This window comes from Charadrius vociferus, unplaced genomic scaffold (genome assembly GCF_000708025.1).
Source record: "Charadrius vociferus isolate BGI_N301 unplaced genomic scaffold, ASM70802v2 scaffold1152, whole genome shotgun sequence".
Taxonomy (NCBI): Eukaryota; Metazoa; Chordata; class Aves; order Charadriiformes; family Charadriidae; genus Charadrius; species Charadrius vociferus.
This window is the reverse complement of record NW_009647122.1, coordinates 59,934-72,460: the sequence shown is the minus strand read 5'-3', so window position 1 is coordinate 72,460 and position 12,527 is coordinate 59,934. Positions and strand designations below refer to the sequence as shown.

Below are 12,527 nucleotides of genomic sequence, written 5' to 3'. Positions count from 1 at the left end.
GGTGGAGAGAGGCAGGGCAGGGTGGCAGAGCAGAGAGAAGCTGTTTTATAAAAGGCCAGGTCAGAGTGCAGCAGGATGCTTTCATAGTGTCATTCTGGAATCACAGAATCACAGGTTGGAAGGCACCTCAGGGCTCATCTGGTCCATCCTTTCTCGGCGAAAGCACGCTCTAAGCAAGATAAGACATTTCCCTGGGGAGCTTATTCCAGTTTTTTTTTCCCTCGGCGGGGCTGTGGTGGCTCCGGGAGGGAAGTTGTGGGTCAGGACGGTACCTTTTTTTCACCAGGATTTTGTCCTTTGTTGCGAGAGGTTTTCCAGGCTTAGTGGCTCAAAAGCAGTTCCCAGAAGGTCGTGTTCATCAGCTTGGCTGCTCTGCTGGTTTGTTTGAGGTGGGGATAATGAGGCCGAGAGAGAAGAGGGGCCCTGTGTGAGCCCTTCTTTGGAAGGAATATCGTAGGTGAAGCATCCTGGAGGCAGGGAGCTCCAGGGCTGGCTGGAGTTCACAGCTCCAGGCTGTTGGTTGGGATTGCAACTGGGAAATCGAGCCGTTTGCTGCTAGGTCATAGCCTGCAGCTGTACAGCTCTGCTGTTGCAATCCTTTGCCTTGGTTTGCTTGGCTTTTTTCCTTGAGTCTAGTATGCTCCCAGTTTGAGTGGAGAGCTTTGGGGTGAATGATTTGCTAGGAGAAAGCAGAAATTGTCTTCATCGATGCTGTGGGTTGTCTCACACGTGGCTCTGAGCACAGGAAAGCCTTTGAGCAGGAGAATTACCTGGCTTTAATGTTGAATGTGTCAAGAGGTGACTTCACAGGAGCTTTGTTTTCTGCTACCTGGGGAAACCCTGGATATCTTGTGCAGGAAGGGCTTATTTTCTGGTAGAAGAAAGGTGATTTTTGGAAGAAAACATCTGTGCAATGCAAAGATGGGATCTTTGCTAACAGTAACTTGCCACGTTCGCTGCAGGATGTGCTTGACAGAGAGGCTTTGCGTTGTTTCACCCTTGTAACTAGGGCTAGAGTGAAACGCAATCTTATCTCCAGGCCAGAAACCCGGCACTGTCTGCCTCCTCGGCAGCAGCCAGGCGTTGCCTGGGGGTGTTTGCGTTGCCTGGGGGTGTTTGCGGTTTCTGAGGGTTTCAGTAGGTGTTTTGTTGCCGCTCTGTGCGAGCACGTGCCGAGTTGGAAAGGCAGCTGGAGCCCGCTTCTGTGCGGGGCTGTTGCCTTGACGAAAGGCGCTTCCTGACGGAAACACTTGCGTTGGAAATTACGTGGAGTTGTAAAATCTTGTTTCCTACCTCGTGTGTTTGAGCTGATCACGTGGAGGTGGCCGAGCACTCGCAGAAATCCAGTCTTCTGTGCCTGTGGGGTCACGAAGCTCGTTCTTGGGGTCACAAACTTATTCTTGGGGTCAAGAAGCTCATTCCTGGGGTCTGCAGGGAGGTTTTTTTTAACCCCAGCCCCCTCTCTCTGTCCGCAGGCCGTGTGTATTACTTCAACCACATCACGAATGCCAGCCAGTGGGAACGGCCCAGCGGCAGCGGGAAGAACGGCCAAGGGGAGCCTAGCAAAGTGCGGTGTTCACATCTCTTGGTGAAACACAACCAGTCCAGAAGACCCTCGTCTTGGAGGCAGGAAAAGATCACGCGGACCAAAGATGAGGCACTGGAGCTTATAAATGGCAAGTAAACGCAGGAGAGAGAGAGAGAGAGAGAGAGAGGGAATATGATACTGTGGAAGGGGAGAAGTCATTTTAAGGCTAGAATTGGACCCTGAGATGAGTTGTTCAGTGTGTCATGAACTTGTTAAAGCAAAGGGGTTTTTTTAAACCAAGTGGTTGGAACATGGACTTTCGTGTGGCCCAGCCACTCGGAGAAACAATTTTGCTGTACAATTAAATCACGTAAAGATAGGTCTCGGCCCGTATGTCTTCCCCTTTGTGTTTGGGGTTTTTTTTGTGGTTTTTTTTTTTTTTTTTGTAATGTTACTTCAGAGGTTTGTTTGTATTTTCTTTGTCAACGTGTATTTTTATATTAAAAATAAAATGATTTGAAGCTAAAACAAATGTTCTTTAAACATTTCTTTTTATTTAATGTCACTTGACTCCTTGCCCTAATAGCAGCTTAGAGTAAGTTCTAATTAACCTCTGCTTGAAATCAAGTTGCTTGCACGAGGCAATCGACCTCACCCAAGGCTGTACGCGTGACCTGATCTGCTCAGGTTTTTCCCCAAAGTGTTCTGGCTTGTGATCTGGTCTCGGAGCGAGGGCGCTGCATGCTTTCTGCGATAGGTGGTGGTAATCTTTGCAGCCTAGTTTTTTTTTGCCTTGCAACTCTGGCAGTGGAATGGAATTGATGTCGCGTTTCTTCAGCATCGAGGTTTTTTTGATCTTACGGGAGCAGGTTCGGCTGTTCCTGCTGGCTTTTACCTCTTAGCAGTACGAATTTGGCGGGGTTGGGATGAGGTTTAAATCAGTCCCGCTGATGAATTGATGAAACTGAGACCACGCTCTTTAGTGGGCAGCTTTGTCTTTTCTGGCAGTGGGGTCGCAAAGCTGTGAGCGCATGGATATGTACGGCAGTCCTGGGCATGTCTTATCTTTTATGGCTTCAGCAACAAGGGGGGAAGATAGGGAGGGTGTTTTGGCTACTGCCTCTGTCCTACCCAACAATAAATGTAAGGACTTTCTTGTTTGAAAGCCCTGGAAGGGGGAAATATCTGTGCTGAATGACTTGAAGCACTGAGGCAGTGACCAGCAGGTGGTATCTGCTCACCGCCTTTTGGAAGGGGAGCTTAAATTAACCGGCACAGATGGGAATTTTCTTAGGGAATTGTCTCCTTGGGGTTAGGGTGGCTGAGAAAGCGTGACCACGGGCGATAAAGCCGGATGCACGCCTAGCGTGGACATCTGTGCCGAGGGAGTTGAGACCGGTCTAAAGATAAATAGATCATAATGTTTCAGCTGAGCTGCAAATTTCTCTCCTCTCCTCTCCTCTCCTCTCCTCTCCTCTCCTCTCCTCTCCAATAAAACCGTTTTAGACCCATCTCTTGGAGTGATGTTCATCAGAAGGCCAGCGCAGAGCTTTCTACAGATCAGAGGTTAAATGGTGCACGATGCTGGCGTATTTTAAGCAGGCGTTGGCAAACATGGATCTTTGTGAGAGGGAATCACTTATCTTTTTAGAAGGGAAAGTTGTCTTATTATCCCTAAAGAGGTATTTCAGGAGCTTGTGGCCAGTTAGGCTTTTTGATATGTAGATATTCCTAAATTGGTTGTCTTTAGAAGCCCAAATAACGTTATTTGGACTCAACAATTGTCATTCTTTGTTTGGGTGCTTTTTTTTGCCGTGCTGCAGTTCTTTGCTACCTGGTAAGGTGAGGGAAAGAAACAGCTTAAACTTTCCTTGGCTCAAAAGAATGAGATTAACCTTGACAGCGTCAGAGCCTTCTCACTATCAAATATCTCTGTGTTTCATGATCTCTCTGTAGTGTCTGAAGACGAAAGAGTCGTGGTTAAAACTTCCTTCATGTAAATACCCTGCTTGTCTTCTCGGTAAAGGCCATTAGGGAATTAATTCCTGTGATGGGAATACCATCGTCCAAAAAAAAAACCAACCCCACTAACCACCTTTCTGTCCCCATTTGTCCCTAATAAATGCTATTCCTGGGAAGGTCATAGGGAGCATCAGCTTATGCTTAATTATTTTGTAGTGGCTTCTCGACAATTACTGCAAGTTAAGTTTCTAGAACAACCGAAACTTCTTGGGAGGACGCACGGCTGAGCTCCGCTCCAGCTCCTGCCAGTCGGGCATCGATGAGCCGCTCTGCACAGATGTACTGTACCTGGTGAATGTAATTATAGCGTAGAATTGCCTAAGTAGGTCTCCGGGGAGGGATTTGTTTGACAGGCACGGTACCACACATTCCAATGTTTTGTTTGGAGATCGGTTATGGCTGAGAGATCTCCTTCCGAATCTCGCTCCGGCGTTAATGCTTTATGCAATAAAAAAGCCGAGAAAGAAATTTGATTAGGGAGCTCTTTGTTCCCACAGGAGAGAGGACGATACTAAAGACAAATGTTTTCCGTAGGTGAACTTGACTGATGTCAAATATTCTGTTTGATGGTTTTTCTCCGGTAATAAGGGCGGAGAGTCGAGAGAGCTGGAGGGGCGCGTGGTCTGTGAATGGCTTTTAATCCATTAAGAAAGTCACAGCGGAGGATTAAGTGCAGGTTAGCTCTCCCGTTGTCTTCCAGCAAGAGTTGGCGGACTCGGCTCACACCGGGTGCTTTTCTGAAAGGTGATAACGTCGCGGGGAATGTGGGACTTGGAAGAAATTTCAGAGTTGAGCCTGTCCCTGATATTAAAGGTAGCAAAACCTCGTCATCCCCTCTGCAGGCTTTCTCAGGAGCCCTCGAAGAGGCAGTTCGGGTTCTGCCTGAATTTGCTGTGAAGTTTTTTTTTCCCCCTCATCTCTGCTCTGATGCGTAGAAACCCAGTTTCCAGCCAAATACCGTTTATGATCAGTTTCTGCCCCTTGTTTCTTGCGTTAGTGTTCTTTAATTACTCAATTGAATTTAATTTCTTCCTGATGTAGACCTCTCGGTGGATTTAGAGAGTCCTGCTCTTTACCAGCCTGGTTTTGGACGCTGAGCCAGCCGGGCTTTTCGTTTCTGGTAATGTAGGTCATCCCTTCTGCTGTTGCTACTCTTAGCCCTCCTTTGCACTTCAGTTTCAATTAATCTTTCTTGAGCATGGGTTCATCGCGGTGTGCGATATTCCAGATTAGCCTTCTACTGCGGTGTTTACTCCTGCCCTTCTCTCTGCTGAGGATACCGCCTCTTCAGTGCTGTTTTTCTCGCTTTTAAAGACAGACCGCCTGTTTCGCAGTTAATTTGTAATTCTGCGTTTACGTCCTCCTCTTTCCGGTTTTCCAGTTTTTCCAGTCTTTCTTTTCCTCTCTCTGCGTACAGCAGATTATTGTTTGTTATTTTTTTTTGGTTGCGTGTGTAAATCCACGTGTGGGTTCGCTCGGTGTCGTTGGATCTTGCTTGGTCGTTCGCATCACGTTTAATATTCCGATCCTCCTCTCTGCTGACTCTGTTTTCCCACCCTCCAGCTTCTTATTTGTGTGCTTCGTTAGCGTACCCCTGTTTCTTATTGCAGAATCAGCTAGGATCCATCCCAAAGTTCCGTCCCCGAAAGCTTTTCTTCCCTGATACTCCCCATTCCAGCACGATCCATTGCCATTCTTCGTCTTGCTCTTTTTGCGCTAATCTCCCCATTATTCGATTTCACTTACGCCTGGAGGTTTTTAGGGGCGGTTTATTAAAAGCTGGACAGTACCTAATCTGCATAATTTGTTCTAAATGGCTGAGATCATCTGGGGAAAAGGCTCATTAATGCCACTTTGCAAGAGCCAAAGTTTAGACGTGAGGGGCGGGCGTCTTGTGCTGGGAGAGGTGGCTGGAAACAACCCCCTCGGCTTTCAGAAAGCCTTAGGCTTTGTCCAGGAAAACCCTCATTTAGCTGACAGGCAGATTTTGCTCTCGGGCTGATCACCGACATAAAATTAGGAGGTTTTAATAACTAAATTCTATTCGATGCCTGGTTGACTGGTTTGCTCTGCACGCTTATGAAACTCTTTACCCCTCAGAACCCGCTGATGTGACCGGGGCAGGCAGTTTAGGATAGAAATAGAAACCCTCCAATCCTTAATTTGGGTGTTTTATTGCTGTAACATCAGTCCATATCTTAAAGCTGTAATTTCTGACGCTTCTGGCTGGGATGTGTGACGGGTACTTGCTAAGGAGTGGCGCCTCTATACAATCGGATACGTATTTATGGTGGTGCAAATACGTATTTTTAGGATGAACTCCGTTTTGTCCGCGAGTAGGCTGTTTGTGCTCGAGCAGCTTATTTTAATCGGATGAACCAGTGTCGGTCTCTTTCTGAAAACATGAATGCTGTGAACTGTCTTCCACCCGGATAAATAATCCCTTTTCCCTTTTCGATGCAGGATAAACAGCTGTTGCCTTAAGTTTTGTAGAGTTTCGCATTTTCACGTAGACTTTCTCCGCCCGTTCGCGTGCGCTTTAAGCAGCAGGTGGGATAAAAGGGTGGAATCTCATTTTAGGTGACAAATGCCGGTGTTTTCTGTTAACGCAGGTTATGCACATCAGGAATAAAGATAACTTTCTGTGGCTTTTGAATTCTATTCAGGGCACCTGTTTAAAAAGAAGAAAAAAAAGAAATTCTAGAACAAGAGGACATCAGTCGCCTATTCCCATTTATTTTTTTTTTTGGTAGCTTTCCCTCCCGGACTGTCCGGCTGGAAAAGCAAACCGAGCTGTGCCGAACACCTTGCCGAATTACAAGGATTTAGGTTAATGGCAGCTCATTTAAAGAGAGGACTGAATCAGGGAGGAGAATCGAGCTGTAGGGTAGAAAACTAAGCTGAAGACTTCAAATCCCTTCGTTTTGGTCTTGCAAGAGTTAAACTGCCGTAAAGGAGTTCACTCAAAAATCGCTACCGTGCTTTTTTGTTGCTGCGGGATATGTCAACTCCGAAGAGGCAGCCTCCAGTCTGTCATTAAGGAATATTTTCTTACCTGCCCCCAACCCTCCTAGGTGTTTCCTCAGCTGTATACGAGCATCTAGCATTAAAATGAGCTGGAAAATACTTATTTCCTCATCCTTTTGCATCCGAAACCGCCCTCTTCCTTTTGTGAGAGCATCTCTCCAAGTAATACAGCGTAGCTCTTGAATTACCTGCCTGGCCCTTTTTCAGGTAGGGATCTTCCACTGCTTGTGGTGGGAATAAACTATGCTCAGCCCAATTTTATATCTTATTTTTAAAGGTTTATCTAGCAAAGCGCAGACTCTTTATACGTGCAAGCTACAGGGCTTACATGGGAGTGACCTGAAATAGGAAATTTGGTTATTGAAACCAGGAGACTTCATAGCAACGTTTCTTTTCTCTTGATTTCTCTGTTAAGGGAAACATTTTCTCTTGATTTCTCTGTTGTTTTTTTTTCTCTTGATTTCTCTGTTAAAGAAAACATTTTCTCTTGATTTCTCTGTTTCTTTTCTCTTGATTTCTCTGTTTAAGGAAATCAGCCGCTGCTCAGCGTTTCTTTTTGAAGGTGGAAGAGTGCTTCGGTCTAAAACGGAGGACAGTCAGGCCTTGTCGATTCTTTCAAGAGCTGACGGGAGGTTTCTGGAAAGAGGGATTTAAAAATTAAACGAATGTCTAGTGAGAAATAAACCTAGCTGGATTTCCCCTGGTTCGGAGAGTTGCTTTGGGTTGGAAGCCGGAGCATTGGTTTGGGGCTGTTCTTTGGGGCCGGTGTGGGTGGATTCCTGTGGGAGATGTTCCCTCGCTTAAAATAAATGGATGAATTTTTATTTTATTTTTTTTTCAATGTAATTTTGTCTTAATTCATCCCTCGGCGGTGCAAAGCAGGGAAGGCAAACCCCTCTGGCAGGAGCAGGCTTCGAGTCCGGCGTCTGCCGCCCTCCTCCCGCAGGAAAGTTTTCTTCCCAACTGGTGCTAAATCGCATTTGGGCGAGGGGTGGCTGCAAGTCGGAGCAGCGGCGGTTTGGGATTTGGATTAGCGGTTACGCTCCTCTTAACGAAGGAGCTGAAGCTGGTCGAGTTGCGTGAAACCGGGCGGGATGTTTTTTTCCTCGCCGTCTTGAGAATCCATGAAAATCTGCCCCGCGCGGTGTTAAGGGACGCATCAGCGGCGCTTGTGCTTTGCTCAGCTCCGAGAGCGGTCGGTCTCCGCAATTAGCGGCTCCGCGATCACGTTATCAAGCTGTTGACTGGAAAACGGGATCCGTCTCCTGGGTTTTCTTGTTATGAGCTGGCAGAGGGCGGCGGGGGGTTTCCACTGGTCCAGAAAGATTCAGAACGGTGAGGCAGTGCTCTCGGTTGAGACTACGAATATTTCTTAACTGACCTTTTAAAAGGCGGTCTTGACAAATAATTCGCTCCTCGGGGATTCTTCCCGCTCGGTCTTCTACCGAGGTGAACCCTTCTGAAGTCAAAAGCTCATCCGTTTTGAAGCCCAATAATAAATCCCCACGCTCCAGGGGTAGCAGTAGGCGGAATCACCTTTTATCTTTTTATTTAATAGAAGCTTAAATAGAAATGGGCCACGGCGCGAGGGTGGAAACGTGCTTGGAAAAAAAAAAAAAAAACCAACACACAAACTGAGACAAGTGCTTTTGGGGTGTTACAAAAGTTTAGTTTTGGCTCTGAATTCATTCAGGAGGTTTGAAAGCCCTTTTTTTCAGTTGTTTGTGCCCTTCTTGCTGCGGGATGTAAAGCTTAAGGTGGGTTTTGGGCTGTGTTTTTCTTTTTTTTCCCTGTTTTTCTCTCCCTGACTGAATTATTCCCTGTATTTACAGGCTACATCCAGAAGATAAAATCGGGAGAAGAGGATTTTGAATCTCTGGCTTCCCAGTTTAGCGACTGCAGCTCGGCAAAAGCGGGAGGCGATCTGGGCGCCTTCGGAAGAGGTGAGTGGAGCTCCGCCCGGCAGCGGGAACGCCGGATCGAGATTCCAGGGCTGATGCTGATCATCTTGGCAGGATGGGGGGTTTAAGAACGCACCCCGCTGCTGGGGGAATGAACGTGAGAACGGATTTATACGCTAGGCGGCCTGCTGTGGAGGAAATGTAGTTTGATGCCCGGGAGTTAAACCAATTAGGAATGCGACTCTAATATTATTCTAGGCAGAGAGGCGATGTTGTGCAAAAGCCCTTCGTGAAATTGGCTTTTCCCTCTGGAAAAGGATTTTCCAGCTGCGCTGAATGGGAACCCAGTTGCACAGCGTAATGAGCCATGAATAAGGAAGAAGCGGATAAGGCTTGCTAACGGCCCGCTGGATAAATGATTTGGCCTTCTAATCTTCAATGAGAGAGCCATTAGCAAGCGGTGGCAGTGAGAACAATTCGCAGCCCACCCAAATAACGTTGCCGGCGAGGGATTTTGTTACAGGATTATTGATCAGCGCAGTGAGGGAGCGACAACAGAAAGCTGGTGGATGCTTCCTCGTTAATGAGATTGGTTGGTGTGGGAGGGAGGATCTTTGGGATGGGAAAGCGTAACGTCGAAACCTCTTTTGCTTTATCTTACCGATGCTTTTTGCAGTGCTTTCCGCTAGGAGGAAAACAGGCAGCGATGACGTCATGAGTACAGCTACAAAATTCAAGGAATAAACCAAAAATCTTTTTATAACGAGGGTGTCCATGCATGTTTGATTTGAAGAGGGGCAAGAAAGCTCCTTGCTAGGGAGAGAGAATGCTGTGGTTACGGTTATAATCTGTGCCCCAAAGTCGTAGGGACTTGCAGCCGTCCCAGAGGAGGATCTGTAGCGAGAATTGCCCGCGGCTGAAACGGTGGGCAGCAGTCCGGCGTGTCGTTTTAATGGAAGCGTTTTTCCTAAGCTCACGCCACGGGGTTGCTGGACTGAAGCCTTCAAGAAGCTCGTCTCGGGCTCGTACAGATTTTGCAGGAGTTTTTCTGCCCAGCCGCCTCGCCGTGCCAGGCTGTCACCCCACTTAGGATACCCCAGGAATATTTAAAACACCAGTGGGCTCTGTGCTGCTGCGGACGTAACCACGGAAGAGGCTCCGAGGCACTTGTTCGGTCCCCGCTAGCCAAAACCCACCCAGCTTTGGCAGCTGGAACTCTATTTCAGATGTAGTTTGGTTCTCCCCCCGCCAAAATTACTGTTTTTAATCACTGCTCCTTTTTTAGGGTGCGGTGTTGCTACCGTTCAGCTACAGTCGCTTCCTCAAATAGATCCTTTCAGGCAGCGATATTTTATTCTATATAGTAAACCATTTCGGGGTGCTGTGGCTGCTATTTTGGGTTCCGTGGAAACTCACCTCGTTGTGCTCTTTGGTACGGAAAGAGATTGATTTTTTTAATTGGGGGTTTGGGTTTGGTTTTGTTTTTCTGGCTGCACCAAAGCGTAAAGAAATGTCGCAAGAGCCGGTTTCCCACTAGATGGCATTGGAACCATGCGTGGTGGCCGAACCCCTGCGCTGTCACCCCATCCCCCTCTCTGCTGCTGTTTTGTTTGGTTTTTTTTTTTAACCGAGCTGAAAATGTAATTTGTTAGAACTTGGAGCAGTGGTTACTTCGGAGGTGAAGTTATTAAAACATTTCAATTTGTCTTCCTGAAACCTTTCAAATAAGTCATGTTTCTGCTGGAGGAAGACTGCGCTGTGGTGTGGCGGCGAGGCTCTTACCTCATCTGAAGGAAAGATTTCGGGTCCTAGTGGAAAATAACCAAAAAAATTCAGGTGACGAGGCAGGTCTGCCTGACGGTGACTGACACTGGCTCTGTAACTGGAGCTTGCGAGCCAGGCAAGCTGCTCGCCTCCCCGTGGCAATTAATCTAAATGCTGAAACGAGAGAAGCGAAATGCTGGAAAGCCGTGTGCATCAGGTCAATCCGGTAATAAAACCCTTTTGGGGGAAGGGGAAAATAGCAAACTGAAGGTTTTACTGATCCCGAAAGGGAGGAATCGAGCATCTTTTGGGGCGTCTAACCGCCTTGGCTGGAGAAAGGGGTAGGGATGGATGGAGGTCCTAAAGTAAAATGTAAATTGTGGAGATGCTGCTGAAAGGGAGGAATCGAGCATCTTTTGGGGCGTCTAACCGCCTTGGCTGGAGAAAGGGGTAGGGACGGATGGAAGTCCTAAAGTAAAATGTAAATTGTGGAGATGCTGCTGAAAGGGAGGAATCGAGCATCTTTTGGGGCGTCTAACCGCCTTGGCTGGAGAAAGGGATAGGGATGGATGGAAGTCCTAAAGTAAAATGTAAATTGTGGAGATGCTGCTGAAAGGGAGGAATCGAGCATCTTTTGGGGCGTCTAACCGCCTTGGCTGGAGAAAGGGGTAGGGACGGATGGAGGTCCTAAAGAAAAACATAAATTCTGGAGATGCCGCCGGGCTAGATGCCACACACATGGGGTGTGTGTGGTCTATTGAAGGGGGCGGGAAGGTTTAGTTTTTGCAGAGAGACAAGTATATCGCTGCAGTGCCTGCCGCTGGGCTGCCCACAAGCTTTCTGCAGCCCCCTCCTGACGTGCTGCGGAGTCCAAAGCCACAGCACCGCCTCGGAGCTTGGAGGCGAGCCTCATAAATTCACGTTGGGTTTTTGGCAAGGTGCTGGGCTGTACATCACCTCGGGCGTCTCGAGGCAAGCTTTGCAGGCGCGGGCAGCGCTGAGAGCAGAGAGGAAGGGTTCCCTCTGTGCCTGGGGGACCGTCACCTCCTGGCTTTCCCTCGCAGGCATCTTGTCCTTCTGCTGAAGCTTTTGCTGAGAGTCCCCGCTGAGACTTTGACCTGTTGGTAACGGTAAAACCTCCTTTTTTCGGCTGGGGCGGGCAGTTTCTCCGCTCTAACTTTTATCATGGGGAAACTGGGCAAAAATGCCATCCCCCTTGGACCCCCCTGCAGCAGGCTGGGGTCTCTCCTCTTGCCTTGAATTATTCTGGCTGAGCTTATTCCTTCTCCCCCCACCCCCTGCAGAGCTGCAGTAGTTCTGCTCGTGAATCCTTCCATGGCTTTCCCGAGCCTGGCTTACTAAACCTCCTGAAATTTGGTGACTTGGAGACCGGAGCCTCAAGAGCAATTCTTATCTAGGTCATGACATTATCCACGTGTGCCTCGTAAATTATTTAGCGCAGCTTGTAATGCACACCGCATCCCTTCCCCCTGTGTACCTGGAGGGCACACGAGACTGGAAGACGAACGTCCACTTGTGCCACTGAGTCTGCAGAACAGATTTCCTCTGCCTTTTGGGTCTGCAGCTCTCCGAGCGTCTTTCCTTGCTGCAGTGATGTCTGTAGGATCTGAACAAACCCCCTTCTTTAAAAAAGAAGGAAAAAAATCTGTGTACGTGCATGTGTGAATGAGTTGTTTTGAATCATCTTCTGGGAGTAAGATGAAAACAAACACCCCCTGCAAGTTATTAATTGGTGACTTTGTTGTTTGCCTGGAAGCTGTCTTCATTTGAGGCTTGCTTGCTTGGAAAGATCTGCCGTTCGTTGCCGAGCTTAATTGAACTTTCTGGTGTCTGCTCTCCGCAGGTCAGATGCAGAAACCTTTTGAAGATGCCTCGTTTGCGCTGAGGGCTGGCGAGATGAGCGGACCAGTTTTCACAGAATCAGGGATCCACATCATCCTACGCACAGAGTGAAGTGCCTTGGTGACACGTAGAAAGGAAAGGGCGAGGGGAAGAAAGGAAAAAAACAAAACAAAACAAACAACGAAACCTACTCCAACCCTGCACTCTCCCAAACGAACTTCATATCCAGTCTAAAAAAAAAAAAAAAAAAAAAAAAAGCTCATTTCATGTCTCAATATCTTCTGTGGCACCTGACACAATGTTTTTCACCTGCAGAGATGCATGGTTAGCCAAGGGTGAGAACGCGAGCGAAATAAGACGGTAGCATCTTTCGTAAGCAGAGAGAATGTTAAAAACAACATTTCTGGCATGCCACGGCTGCT

At 47.7% G+C, this 12,527-nt stretch overlaps 1 protein-coding gene across 1 annotated transcript in view; it reads left to right on the top strand.

The window, feature by feature from the left end:
• PIN1 (peptidylprolyl cis/trans isomerase, NIMA-interacting 1) overlaps positions 1-12,216 on the top strand; it is an 18,248-nt gene extending 6,032 nt beyond the window's left edge. The window contains exons 2-4 of the mRNA XM_009895836.1: positions 1,456-1,676; positions 8,410-8,520; positions 12,107-12,216. Of these exons, the coding sequence (XP_009894138.1) occupies positions 1,456-1,676; positions 8,410-8,520; positions 12,107-12,216 (442 nt within the window). The remainder of the gene's footprint in view (positions 1-1,455; positions 1,677-8,409; positions 8,521-12,106) is intronic.
• The last annotated feature ends 311 nt before the right edge of the window (positions 12,217-12,527 follow it).